At 37.2% G+C, this 15,162-nt stretch overlaps 1 protein-coding gene across 1 annotated transcript in view; it reads right to left on the minus strand.

Moving 5' to 3' along the window:
- The window catches only part of MARCHF1 (membrane associated ring-CH-type finger 1), a 521,356-nt gene that overhangs the window by 473,330 nt on the left and 32,864 nt on the right, over nucleotides 1-15,162 (minus strand). The window contains exon 3 of the mRNA XM_053700234.1: nucleotides 6,049-6,229. Within this exon, the coding sequence (XP_053556209.1) occupies nucleotides 6,049-6,229 (181 nt within the window). The remainder of the gene's footprint in view (nucleotides 1-6,048; nucleotides 6,230-15,162) is intronic.

A 15,162-nucleotide genomic window follows, 5' to 3' on the forward strand; every position in this document is an offset into this window, starting at 1 on the left:
TCCAAGCCGGGAGAAGTGGTCCTCCAGATGGGCAAAGTCTTCATCCAGATGGCATTTTCTATCTTCATCCATCCGGCATGGAGTGGGTCTATCTTCAAGACATCCGGCGCGGAGCATCCTCTTCTGCCGATGACTACCCGACGAATGAAGGTTTCTTTAAGTGATGTCATCCAAGATGGCATCCCTTAGATTCTGATTGGCTGATAGAATTCTATTAGCCAATCGGATTGAACTTCAATCCTATTGGCTGATCCAATCAGCCAATAGGATTGAGCTCGCATTCCATTGGCTGTTCTAATCGGCCAATAGAATGAGAGCTCAATCCTATTGGCTTGTTGGATCAGCCAATCGGAATCTAAGGGAAGCCATCTTGGATGACATCACTTAAAGGAACCTTCATTCGTTGGGTAGTCGTCGGCAGAAGAGAATGCTCCGTGCCGGATATCTTGAAGATGGACCTGCTCTGTGCCTGATGGATGAAGATAGAAGATGCCATCTGGATGAAGACTTCTGCCCATCTGGAGTACCACTTCTCCCAGCTAGGATGAAGACTTCTCCTGGCTTCGTTGAGGACTTCTTTCCACTTCAATAAGGACTTCTCCCGGCTTCGTTGAGGATGGATGTCGGCTCTTCAAAACTGTAAGTGGATCTTAAGGGGTTAGTGTTAGGTTTTTTTAAGGGTTTATTGGATGGGTTTTATTTTTAGGTTAGGGCTTTGGGTTGCAATAGAGCTAAATGCCCTTTTAAGGGCAATGCCCATCCAAATGCCCTTTTCAGGGCAATGGGGAGCTTAGGTTTTTTTTACATTTACTTAGGGGTTGTTTTTTTACAGGCAAAAGAGCTGATTTCTTTGGGGCAATGCCCCGCAAAAGGCCCTTTTAAGGGCTAATTGGTAGTTTATTTTAGGCTAGGGTTTTTTATTTCTATTTTGGGGGGGCTTTTTTATTTTGATGGGGCTATTGGATTAGGTGTATTTAGTTTACATATCTTGTAATTTGTTTTTATTTTGTGTAATTTAGTGTTTGTTTTTTTTTGTAATTTAGGTATTTGTATTTAATTTAGTTAATTGTATTTAATTTAGGTCATTTATTTAATTGCAGTGTAGTGATAGGTGTTAGTGTAACTTAGGTTAGGTTTTATTTTACAGGTAAATTTGTATTTATTTTTGCTAGGTAGTTATTAAATAGTTAATAACTATTTAGTAACTATTCTACCTAGTTAAAATAAATACAAACTTGCCTATAAAATAAAAATAAACCATAAGCTAGATACAATGTAACTATTAGTTATATTGTAGCTAGCTTAGGGTTTATTTTATAAGTAAGTATTTCGTTTTAAATTGGAATTATTTCGTTATTAATTGTAGGTTTTATTTAGATTTATTTTAATTATATTTAAGTTAGGGGGTGTAAGGGTTATGGTTAGACTTAGGTTTAGGGGTTAATAAATTTAGTATAGTGGCGGCGACGTTGGGGCGGCAGATTAGGTGTTAATAAATGTAGGTAGGTGGCGGCGATGTTAGGGACAGCAGATTAGGGGTTATTAAATAAAATGTAGGTGTGGGCGATGTTGGGGGCAGCAGTTTAGGGGTTAATAAATATAATATAGGTGTCGGCGATGTTGGGGGCATCAGATTAGGGGTTAATAAATATAATGTAGGTGTCGGCAATGTCCGGAGCAGCAGATTAGGGGTTAATAAATATAATGTAGGTGTTGGCGATGTCCGGGGCGACAAATTAGGGGTTAATAAGTGTAAGATTAGAGGTGTGCAGACTCGGGGTTCATGTTAGGGTGTTAGGTGAAAACATAAAATGTGTTTCCCCAAAGGAATCAATGGGGCTGCGTTACGGAGCTTGTACGCTGCTTTATTGCAGGTGTTAGACTTTTTCTCAACCGGCTCTCCCCATTGATGTCTATGGAGAAATCGTGCACAAGCACGTACAACCAGCTCACCGCAGCACTGGTATTGGAGTGCGGTATGGAGCACAATTTTGCTCTACGCTCACTTCTTGCCTTTTAACGCTGGGTTTGTAAAAACCTGTAATACCAGCGCTGTAGGTAAGTGAGCAGTGACAATAACGTTCAAGTTAGCAACGCACCCCTCTTACCGCAAAACTCGTAATCTAGCCGTATGTATGCTGAAATAATTATCAAATGAAAGGTTTCTTTTAAAAGAAAGACAATAATATGGCATAGCACTGAAATGGAGCAACAATTTTGTCCGATAAAGAAATCCAGAAAATTAGGAACTAATTTTGAGATGTTCCCTGTCTTTTTGTAGAATCTTACTTTATAAGCGGTCATGACTTTAATCAGTGATCAGCTTTTGCAACAAAGCCCAAATGTACCATTAATTACAAGTGTGCACATTGTTTTTAATAATGTACTACATACCCAATATTCCTTTACCGTTAAATTCTATTTAAATTGAATAAAGTTGATTAAAATGTGATTTACATTTTCACCATCTGCTGATAGCTCATAAGCATTTTTGCTTGAATATACAGCAACCTAGCCCGGTCGCCCTTCATAAAGCATGTGCATTTCTATTCCTTATGGCTAGATTTAGAGTTTGGCGGCCAAAGGGGTGCGTTAGCTACGCGTGCTTTTTTTCCCCCGCACCTTTTAAATACCGCTGGTATTTAGAGTTCACAGAATGGCTGGGTTTTCAGTGCGTTAGGCTCCAAAAAGGGAGCGTAGAGCATAATTTAACGCCACTGCAACTCTAAATTCCAGTGGTGCTTACGGACGCAGCCAGCTTCAAAAACGTGCTCGTGCACGATTCCCCCATAGAAAACAATGGGGCCATTTGAGCTGAAAAAAAACCCAACACCTGCAAAAAAGCAGCGTTCAGCTCCTAACGCAGCCCATTGTTTTCTATGGGGAAACACTTCCTAAGTCTGCACCTAACACCCTAACATGAACCCCGAGTCTAAACACCCCTAACCTTACACTTATTAACCCCTAATCTGCCGCCCCCGCTATCGCTGACACCTGCATATTTTTTTTAACCCCTAATCTGCCGCTCCGTAAACCGCTGCTACCTACATTATCCCTGTGTACCCCTAATCTGCTGCCCCTAACACCGCCGACCCCTATATTATATTTATTAACCCCTAATCTGCCCCCCACAACGTCGCCTCCACCTGCCTACACTTATTAACCCCTAATCTGCCGAGCGGACCATACCGCTACTATAATAAAGTTATTAACCCCTAATCCGCCTCACTCCCGCCCCAATAACCCTATAATAAAGAGTATTAACCCCTAATCTGCCCTCCCTAACATCGCCGACACCTAACTTCAATTATTAACCCCTAATCTGCCGACCGAATCTCGCCGCTACTGTAATAAATGGATTAACCCCTAAAGTCTAACTCTAACACTAACACCCCCCTAAGTTAAATATAATTTTTATCTAACGAAATAAATTAACTCTTATTAAATAAATTATTCCTATTTAAAGCTAAATACTTACCTGTGAAATAAACCCTAATATAGCTACAATATAAATTATAATTATATATATCCAATCAGCCAATCAGATTGAGCTCGCATTCTATTGGCTGATCGGAACAGCCAATAGAATGCAAGCTCAATCTGATTGGGTGATCCAATCAGCCAATCGGATTGCACTTGAATCTGATTGGCTGATTCCATCAGCCAATCAAAATATTCCTACCTTAATTCCGATTGGCTGATAGAATCCTATCAGCCAATCGGAATTCGAGGGACGCCATCTTGGATGACGTCATTTAAAGGAACCGTCATTCGGCGAGTAGGTGTCGGTTGAAGAGGATGTTCCGCGTCGGCTTGGAAGAAGATGGCTCCGCTCCGCTCCGGAAGAAAGAAGATTGAAGATGCGGCTTGATAGAAGACTTCATCCCGATGATGGACTTCCGACTTCAGCCCAATGATGGAGTTCTTCAGCCGCCGCTTGGATCAAGACTTCGGACCCTCTTCTGGACCGATCGGTGAACCCGGTGAGGTGAAGACAAGCTAGGGAGATCTTCAGGGGCTTAGTGTTAGGTTTATTTAAGGGGGGTTTGGGTTAGATTAGGGGTATGTGGGTGGTGGGTTGTAATGTTAGGGGGGGGGGTATTGTATGTGTTTTTTTTACAGGCAAAAGAGCTGAATTCTTTGGGGCATGCCCCGCAAAGGGCCCTTTTCAGGGCTGGTAAGGTAAAAGAGCTTTGAACTTTTTTAATTTCGAATAGGGTAGGGCATTTTTTTTATTTTGGGGGGCTTTGTTATTTTATTAGGGGGCTTAGAGTAGGTGTAATTAGTTTAAAATTGTTGTAATATTTTTCTAATGTTTGTAAATATTTTTTTATTTTTTGTAACTTAGTTCTTTTTTATTTTTTGTACTTTAGTTAGTTTATTTAATTGTATTTATTTGTAGGTATTTTATTAATTAATTTATTGATAGTGTAGTGTTAGGTTTAATTGTAACTTAGGTTAGGATTTATTTTACAGGTAATTTTGTAATTATTTTAACTAGGTAACTATTAAATAGTTATTAACTATTTAATAGCTATTGTACCTGGTTAAAATAAATACAAAGTTGCCTGTAAAATAAATATTAATCCTAAAATAGCTACAATATAATTATAATTTATATTGTAGCTATATTAGGGTTTATTTTAAAGGTAAGTATTTAGCTTTAAATAGGAATAATTTATTTAATACGAGTTAATTTATTTCGTTAGAATAAAATTATATTTAACTTAGGGGGCTGTTAGGGTTAGGGTTAGAATTAGCTTTAGGGGTTAAAAAATGTATTAGAGTAGCGATGAGCTCCGATTGGCAGATTAGGGGTTAATACTTGAAGTTAGGTGTCGGCGATGTTAGGGAGGGCAGATTAGGGATTAATACTATTTATTATAGGGTTATTGAGGCGGGAGTGAGGCGGATTAGGGGTTAATAACTTTATTATAGTAGCGGTGCGGTCCGCTCGGCAGATTAGGGGTTAATAAGTGTAGGCAGGTGGAGGCGACGGTGAGGGGGGCAGATTAGGGGTTAATAAATATAATATAGGGGTCGGCGGTGTTAAGAGCAGCAGATTAGGGGTTCATAGGGATAACGTAGGTGGCAGCGGCGTGCGGTCGGCAGATTAGGGGTTAAAAAATTTTAATAGAGTGGCGGCGATGTGGGGGGACCTCGGTTTAGGGGTACATAGGTAGTTTATGGGTGTTAGTGTACTTTAGAGCACAGTAGTTAAGAGCTTTATAAACCGGTGTTAGCCCAGAAAGCTCTTAACTACTGACTTTTTTTCTGCGGCTGGAGTTTTGTCGTTAGATTTCTAACGCTCACTTCAGCCACGACTCTAAATACCGGCGTTAGAAAGATCCCATTGAAAAGATAGGATACGCAAATGGCGTAGGGGGATCTGCGGTATGGAAAAGTCGCGGCTGGAAAGTGAGCGTTAGACCCTTTAATGACTGGCTCCAAATACCAGAGGGCGGTAAAAACCAGCGTTAGGAGCCTCTAACGCTGGTTTTGACGGCTACCGCCCAACTCTAAATCTAGGCCTAAGTTTTTAATAATTTTTTGCCTAGTAAGTCTAAAGGATTTAGATGTACATGTATTGCATAAAAGCTCAAGGACAACTGGTTTTGCACATTTTATATTCTGGGAAACTTTTAACATCACTTTGGGCATAAAATGAAGAAAATGTATTCACTTGTGGAAGGGGATTATTTTCCTCTTCATGCTATTGGATTAAAGCTACTTCCTACTATATTAAATACTGATCTATTGGTATTCTTTGCGTTATACTATGTATCTTATAATTAGGATTTATTATTATAGCTTCTGTTAATAACATGTAGGACACCTATGATATATTACCTTGAAAACATATTTCTTCTCTTACAACCAAGTTTTGGCTATGAAATTATTGAGGGCATTGTTTGGGTTGTGGAGTACAGATCAGATGGTCTCACAGAGCCCATGGTTAAGTAAAGAAATGTCTAGTTCATATTAAGGGCATCTTGTACTGAGCCTTGCAGCAGAGGAGATTAGGAGAAAATGTTATAATAGCCTTACCTTTCTTAACGGTTTGAGCTTGGTTTCCATAACAAAATCGTATTTGCAGAGTTCACAACATCGTGTATCTGAACTTTTTATCCACTGATGTAAACAGGCTTGGTGTACAAATCTCAGAGTTCCAGTGCAATGACATGGAGTAATCAGTGGATTACCCTCATCTGACTCGCAGTGACAGATTCTGAAAAAAAGTACTAAATTAATGTATAGCAAACAACCTATCCATTTTATAACTGTAGCAATTATAGATGAGAACAAATAAACCTAAGCACAACGTATAAAAAGAGCTGCAAACACAGAATATGTGAATTACCCCTCATAATTATTATTCTCTGAAGGAGCACATATATTACAGTTTTCTTTAAAGAGTATACATATTATCAAAAGTCATTTATTCAGATAAGAAAGGTTTTATTTTAAAAACCGATTAGAGGCAACAAATAAAAGTTTTAGGACATTTAGATTGTAGTTTATGGACTCAATAAAATACAGGATCCACAAACAACCTATAGAGTTCAGTTATGTAATTTATGACAACTTATCTTCTATTATTAATATTTATTTTATGGTTTTATTACCAAAATAGAGCACATCAATATTATCCTTAATATTACATATGCCTGATTCACTAACAATCAGCTAGATTACGAGTTTGGCGCTATGGCCCCTAACGCTTCATTTTCCCTAACGCTGCTATTACAAGTTTCCGTAGCGCCACAAATATCCCCATCTATGCTCAAATCCCTAACGCTCACACAGACCCAGTAGTTATTGATATACCAATACCAAAAACATTCATGAATCATTTCCAAAATATCATACAAAGTACACTTACACTTATACAAACACTATACAATTTAGCTTTTTCAATTTTTTATTTTTTTTAAATATAACATATAAAAGTTACGAGATCTCGGGTGTTTGTAAAAAAATGCACACAAACCCATTTTACATTGACTTAAATAAACATACGTGAACATACACTCATCTAGCTACATCTACGTACAAATAGCATCACATACATACAGAATTAGATACATACAAACAATATACAGCACATTACGTAAACAAAACATTTTTAAAATATGAAATCAACACGATTTAGCTATTTTTTCACAGAAGGACATGACATCACTCACTTTACTCTCAACACAAGTGTTGGAAGTATTTTTTCAGGAAATTTCTAACCTCCATTGACTTCTATAGGGAATACGTGCTTGTGCACGTGACCGGCAGATTTCCCTAACGCACAAGATAATTTTCTTCTTTAAAACTCGTAATAGCAGCGTTAGAATTGTGGCGCTAATTCATTAATTCTTGCGTTGGTCCCGCTATCACAAATAGATCAAGAAATAGACTATTTCACAATGGAATTATGGGTTTTACTTGTGTGAACATCACTACAACATCAAAATCTTTTACGAAATTACATTACATCAACTAGAAATCACCATCAATTCGATCATCAACAATACAAAATCGGTTTCAAGAATTAAATCATATTTAAATGGACAGAAAAAATACTTTTTAACATTTCATTATTCACAAACAGTTGGCAATTTTAAACACTTGTCTCATTTACGTCTATTATAGCATTTCATGTATTCAAGTCATATGCTTGGATGAACAGCATATCTACATAGGCTCACCAGATGAAACACACATTTATCTTTTTAATCAGTACACAAGAAGAATGTTGCAAAATACAACAACACAACGAAGAATTGCAAACTAGACAGGCATGTTGCTAAAATGATGACATCATTCGAAGCTTCAATCATACAGATTACAGCATTTGGACTGTACCGCTCCTTCAGCAGTTTCTCACTCAATACTATAATATTACATATGTAGAAACAATTCACTGTATTTTCTGCGCTCCTCCCGTAATCCAATGTTATAACAGAAGCCCGGCACAATGGAGAGTGGGCGGGACACACCCCCCCTGTAAGCATCCAATCACTAGGCTGCAACTTCAGGCGTGTCTGCTACACACGCCGCAAGCAGAAACAGGATACAAGTAGTGAAGAAGCGCTCTGAGAAGTAGGATAGTTGCTCTAAAAATGCTATGAGCAACAGAGAAAAGCAAAAATAATGTTCCAGGCAGCAAAGTATATAAAAAACAAACTTTTATTCCACAGAATTAAAAGAGGACAAAACCAGGATGTCCTGTAATGAGCCAGCAGTGACTCTAACAATCAGGCAAGTGAGCTGATCCCCATGCAGACATGTTTCGTGCACCGGGTGCACTTGTTCACTGCTTACCTTGGATGAACAGCATATCTACATAGGCTCACCAGATGAAACACACATTTATCTTTTTAATCAGTACACAAGAAGAATGTTGCAAAATACAACAACACAACGAAGAATTGCAAACTAGACAGGCATGTTGCTAATATGATGACATCATTCAAAGCTTCAACCATACAGAATACAGCATTTGGACTGTACCGCTCCTTCAGCAGTTTCTCACTCAATACTATAATATTACATATATAAGTAGATGTGAGGTTGGAAGATCTTTATTATTATTGAGATTTCAATGGGACAAATACAATATTGACATCTCGACAATTACTGATATATATTTAATATTATAGATGTCAGCCGGAAGAACTTCATTATTATTGCAATTTCAATGGGACACGTAAAATATTGAGCTCTCGACAATCATTTATATATAGAATATTATAGATGTCAGCTGTTACTTTATCGTTTTGCAAAAATATTGCAGCAACATTGATCAAGCAGATTCTATGCCATGTCTATGCACACATTAAACACAAGTATGCACTTTTAATCATGTTAGCGTGGACGTGTGGTTTTTACTATAACACTGTGTTTACTAAGTATTTATTACGCATATGAACAAACATCACGAAGCTGCACTGTATATGTTACATTTTACACTTTAACACTTTCACATAACTATTTATTGGGGGGGGATTTAGCAAACACAAAAAAACGCCCACTGAGAGACCAGTATGTGAACACAGTTTTTTGTAAGACAAATACGTTGGGACACTCTTTGTGGATGTCATACTCTGCAAGGGAGCAGGTTCAGGAGGTGGGAGCTGTTGTGCAGAAGTGTCAGGTTCTGGGGTTAAAGTTGTGTTTTGTCTGCGTGTGTCTTTCCTTTTTGGCATAATTAAACAGGTACAAGGTTTTAGGAAATAAAGGTGATGGTTTTATTTATAGGATAATTAGAAATGCAGAGATATGCAATTAGATAAGGCAATGTATATAGGCTGTAGTATTAGGCAGGAATACAGATTTTTGTAATAACAGGCAGGATACTTGCATATGCTGTAGATTGGAACTGTGTAATAACAGGCTGGAATGCAGTGCTTTGTAATAACAGGCAGGATACTTGCATATGCTGTAGACTGGAACTGTGTAATAACAGGCAGGAATGCAGTTCTTTGTATAACAGGCAGGATACTTGCATATGCTGTAGACTGGAACTGTGTAATAACAGGAAGGAATGCAGTGCTTTGTAATAACAAACATGAAACTTGCATATGCTGTAGACTGGAACTGTGTAATAACAGGCAGGAATGCAGACTTTGTAATAGCAAACAGGAAACTTGCATAGACTGCAAACTGGAACTCTATAGTATCAGGTAACAAGCAAGCAAAAGTACCTGAGTCAGTCTTTAGGAAATAGAGAATTAGGCAAGATCAATTGCCAGGAAATCAGTCCAAAAACGAAACACAGTGCCAAGGGAATATCCAGAAGAGTAGTCAGGAAATTAAGCAAAATCAGGAACCAGGAAATCCAACAAATCTGTATTTCACTCAGGAAACAGGACCAGAGGGTCTTTCAGAGTACAACACTCATTGTCAAGGCCCAGAACTGCCAGCAAATCTCCCAGATATAGCAGGCTGCTGATTAAATGATTTGTTTCAGCTGGTAAGCAGGTAGAGCCAGAGAGCCAAAGTTGCAGCAAACAAAAAAAACTGATATCCTTAGTCTGTGATCAAGCCATCTGGTGGCAGAGAGGCAAGACAACAGGCTGGGAAAGAACAGCAGCAGAAATAGAAACAGGTCCCAGGTTCAATTCCAGGTTGGGTCATGACAGTGGATAAGAGACTATCAAGATTAATTCTCTTACAAATGTGCCCAATTCCTCTAAGACATACTGTATGACGATAGACATATTTGGATATTAACTGAATTATCAAACTGGTGATCTTCTAAAGTATAAGAAATTGTTAAGTATATAATTTGATATTTTAAAGCAAATACATTCATTATTACTACAGTTATTAATAGATTTAAAGGGGCACTTTGTATTTTAGCTTGCACTCATAATCCTGTGTAGTCTTAACTAGTCACTATTGTTAAATAATTTATTTGTTAAACAAAGGTCCTTTGTATTGCATATTTCTAAGTCAGGCCCATTATTGTAAGTAAATTTCTCTGGTGTGTAATTTATATGTGCATATATATATATATATATATATATATATATATATATATATTAGAGTTTGTCTTAATTGTAGATAATTAAGAATTTATTTCAGCTTAGATAAATTGGAATATAGACTGGCAGTTTACAGTAAGAATATATATAAATTCTGGTATTTTAATTAGAGTTGTATAAAATCATTTGTGGGTTAAATAGCTTGGTTGTATTAATCTGAATGTTAGTGGCTCATATCTTGGTATCTCATTGTGGTATTTTAATGCAATTCAATCATGAATAAGGCTAATTCTAAAGTTACAATTTGGTTTGCTTTGTAAAGAATATTGTAACAGTTTAAACATTGTATAGTTTGGTTCATCTCTGGTTTTCTAGAAATATAATTCAATGTGTTTATAAATTTAACTAATAAAAAGAATTTAGGAATTTACATTAATTTTATTGTTTTGTATATGCATTTTATTGGGGGTTTGTTTTAAAGAATAATTATTAAATATATTGTATTAATTCCCGACCATATACTGACATATCATTTGGAGGCACACTGCTTTAGGTATAATTAATATTTATCACATTGATATGATATATTTGTAGTAAATAGAAATTATTATTGAAAGGAAAAAAAAAGTATTATCAAAAATAAATTTTTGAAAAAAAAAAGTGATTTTTTTTTTCTTTCTTCCTATTGGTCAAAATTGTATTAGCGTTTTAATTTAACTAAATACTAAGCCAATATAATAATGTCTGTAACCAGAAGTGTATCATTTGAATAGGTACATAGTGTTGAAATTGGTTCCTCGAAATTGCCCCTCACTCAGGGGATGTCCTAAAGATGGACATTATAGGCCACATTAAAAAGAGGTTTCATATTGCGGGTGAATTAAATGATTATATGGATATGCTTGCAATTAAGGCTAAAAATATTGCTATTGATGATAGAAGGTGGAATGAAAAAAGTGAATTATTCCAAGAATTATTAAAAATTAATCAATGCAAAAATCTCAAAAAATGGGATGAACTAATACTAAAATCTTGGCCCCTGGTAATATGCTTAATTGACGAAATGTCGCTATACCTCATAGAGAAGGAATTGCAAATACAGGGGCTAGAAGATAGTATTCACCCCTCACGCAGATGCAAAGAGAATTTAAATATAGCCAAAAATAAAATTGACGAGTTTGCCCAAGACATGGCCACCTTATATAAGCATAGCCTAAATCTACTTGCCAAGATAGAAGATTTGCATAAACAACTTGCACAAAGCCAGTGAGAACTAAGTGTTTTAAAAAGGTTGTATCGTCATAATGAAAACCTATTAACAATGAGAATAATGCAGATAATTCTAACTCTCTTAAAGAATGCTTCAGGAATGAACTGCAGAAATTTAGGGAAGAATTTAGACAAATAACCCCTATTGGGTCAGAAGTAAATTTCCCAAATATACAGTCACCTCATGATATAAATTCAGGAAACTGCTATAACTCAGCTGAGGAGATTGAGGGAAGCTCTAGTAGTGAGTCAGAGGGTGGAGCTAGCTACCCAAATAGCACCCATAATACTAATATGTGTAAGAGTTCTCCCCATAGTGAAAGGGAAGATAGGGAACGCTCCAACCCCAAAAATAAGACTCCTAGGAAAGCCCAAGATACGTCTAAGATGGTATATGACACCCCTAAAATAATTATATTTTTAAGTCATGCAGTACCTAAGTTCTCCAACAAGGGAACCAATTCTATAATTGACCTCTTAGAGGCCTTTGAAAATGCTTTATCCATAATGAATGTCACAAGTGAGCAGTCAAAAATTGACTTTCTGCCCTGGGTATTTGAAGGTAAATATCACAGATTCTTTGCTTCACTAAAGGATATGAATATTCATTCCTGGAATGAGACAAAACGACAGTGTAGAAAAGAACTTGGGCAATATCGCACTAAAACTGCAGCGAAAATAGCTGTATACGATTTAAAATGTAGTGCAAATTAAAACCCTATAGAATTACTTTCTATACTGAAAACTGCGTACAGTATGGCAGAAGATTATCCCATATTTGAATGCTCAGAATTTGTGAATTTATTTTTCAAAGCACTGCCCGCGCCCATCAAACTTAATTTAGCTAGAGATTTTGATGAGAACTGCTCATTGGACTGGATGATCAAAGAGAGTACAAAGTTATACTCTATTCAGCAGTCCGGTGAACAGGGGGTTAAAAGGGAACCAAAACCCAGTCCCAAAATTGTGGCAGAAACTAGGGTGTCACCTAGCCCCCTCAATTTGGAGTCTAAAAGGAAAACCTATGGGGAGGTGGCCCAAGAAAACAGGCCATCCCCACAAAGTTTTAACTCTGCCCCTCCCCCAACACGGGCTGAGGCGCAGAGAGATTATGCTCAAGATGGGGGGCATACCCAGGTAAATAATTATTCCCAAAGAGATGAACGCCCACGAAATAATTGGTATCCCCATAAAAATAAATACAAAAAGGGTAACCAGGCACCCCAAGTAAATAGTGCTCCGCTAAACAAGCTGAACCCCAAAGACAACCACGTCAAAATAGGAACAATAGCTATGATTCTGAGGGATCCCAAGGATCCAGGAATCAATACCCTGAGACATAAAATTGGTCAATGGGTAAAGATAGCTTGTCCATTCAAGTGGGCCAACTCAGCACACAAGTTAGTGAACTATGTGCACTATTTACTAATATGAGTCAAGCTTTTATGGCTCAGCAACCTAACAATCCTTTTTTTGGGGTACAGCCAGTGGCCAGTAGTGGGCCACAGGCACAGTCATAAATACTGCAGTATTACCTGAGAGAGGGGGGAGAGATATACCAAATGAAATGATAAATGTCAATAATGGTACTAATCATATTCTCTCTCTACAGACCGGAAACGGACGATTTATCTGTGATGACGAGCAACCTCGGCCTGAAAGCTCTAATCAATCTCTTCCTTATTTCCACAGATGCAGTACACAGGAAACCAATTGATCCTATTACATAGGGATGGACTGGTAAGAATGAAGTTTCTTCTGCATCAGGTAATGTGGCAGATTCAGGTAACACGTGGTGAAGCCCACAGATGTATGATAATGCCAATTTTATGTTTGAAATGGTAGAAGCTGAAGGGAGATGTTATGTATTAGCTGAGTTCCAGGATTCTGTTTCCAACCCTATCATGGGATTAATTGATACTGGATGTCAGACAACTATTTCATCCCACAGGTACTATACACAGCTAAATGAGCTAACAACTCACAAACCTAAAATAAAATAATTTGATGGTTCACTAGTAGGTGTTGGGGGTGACTCTCTAAAAGTCTACAGCATGGCATGGTTAAAAGTTAAACTAGGGAACAGGGTAATAAGACACCCTGTCATTATAGTGGATCTGACAACTGATCATTTAATTATTGGTAGTGATCTCCTGAAGTGATTAAGCACCATAATTGATTGCATAAATAATGTAATTTAGTCTCAAGTAAAAAGGCCTATTAATTATGAGCAATCCAATATATCTTGCACCCAACATAACTGTCACATAGTAGAAGAGAAGCCAGATGCTGTGGAGATTCATTTCAGGAATGACTCCATACCTGAAATCACTATCCTACAAATAGATGATCAGACTCCTTTAAGTGGCTCTGATGGTAATACTTTTAAAACTTTGCCTGGAAAGATAGCAAATATCTCCTTAGACAGCGTTGTATTAACCATATCTCTCCACAAGGGGGACCCTGAATCCCCTAAAGGGGATGCCTTGCTCAATACCTCGCAGGAATTGAGAAAGTTAAGGATGATCTATTTATCCCTATGCAAGTGCATGACCTTGGTAAAACCAAGTATACTAAATTGAACTTAAAACAGGAAGCTAGCTATGTAAGCAAAGGCTTATTAGAACAAATAGCTGAACCTAAAGTGATATAGACAAACCTTTACTCTTAATTTTTCAAGACTCATTATCCTCAGGCATGGTACCCCAGGATTGGCGTAAAGCTGATGTGGTGCCACTCTTCAAAAAGGGAAGCAGGGATGATCCAGGAAGCTATAGACCAGTTAGTCTGACATCAATAGTGGGGAAGATATTTGAAGGGATTATAAGGGATTATATTGATGAGCATATTCGTGTAAACAAGATTATGAGTTCTAATCAGCATGGCTTTAGGAGAAATAGATCATGTCAAACTAATCTAATTAGATTCTACGAGGAAGTAAGTAAAAATATAGATAAAGGGGAATCAGTTGATGTGATATACTTAGATTTTGCAAAGGCATTTGATACAGTGCCACATGAGAGATTAATGCACAAAATTAAGGGACTGGGAATAGCTGAAAATGTTAGCTCATGGATAAATAACTGGATAAAAGATAGGGAGCAACGAGTAGCAGTAAATGGATCATACTCAGATTGGACAAAGGTAATCAGTGGCGTCCCCCAGGGATCAGTACTGGGCCCTGTTCTTTTTAATATTTTTATAAATGACTTGGAGCAAGGATTAAATAGCGACATCTCTATTTTTGCAGATGATACTAAGTTAAGTAAGGTCATTAGGTCAGAGCAGGATGAACTCTCTTTGCAAAGGGATTTGCTAAAATTAGAACTATGGGCAAGTGAATGGAAAATGAGATTTAATACGGAAAAATGTAAGGTTCTACATTTTGGAAGTAAAAATAAGCAGGCTATGTATT

The sequence above is a fragment of the Bombina bombina genome, chromosome 2 (assembly GCF_027579735.1).
Source record: "Bombina bombina isolate aBomBom1 chromosome 2, aBomBom1.pri, whole genome shotgun sequence".
Classification (NCBI taxonomy): domain Eukaryota; kingdom Metazoa; phylum Chordata; class Amphibia; order Anura; family Bombinatoridae; genus Bombina; species Bombina bombina.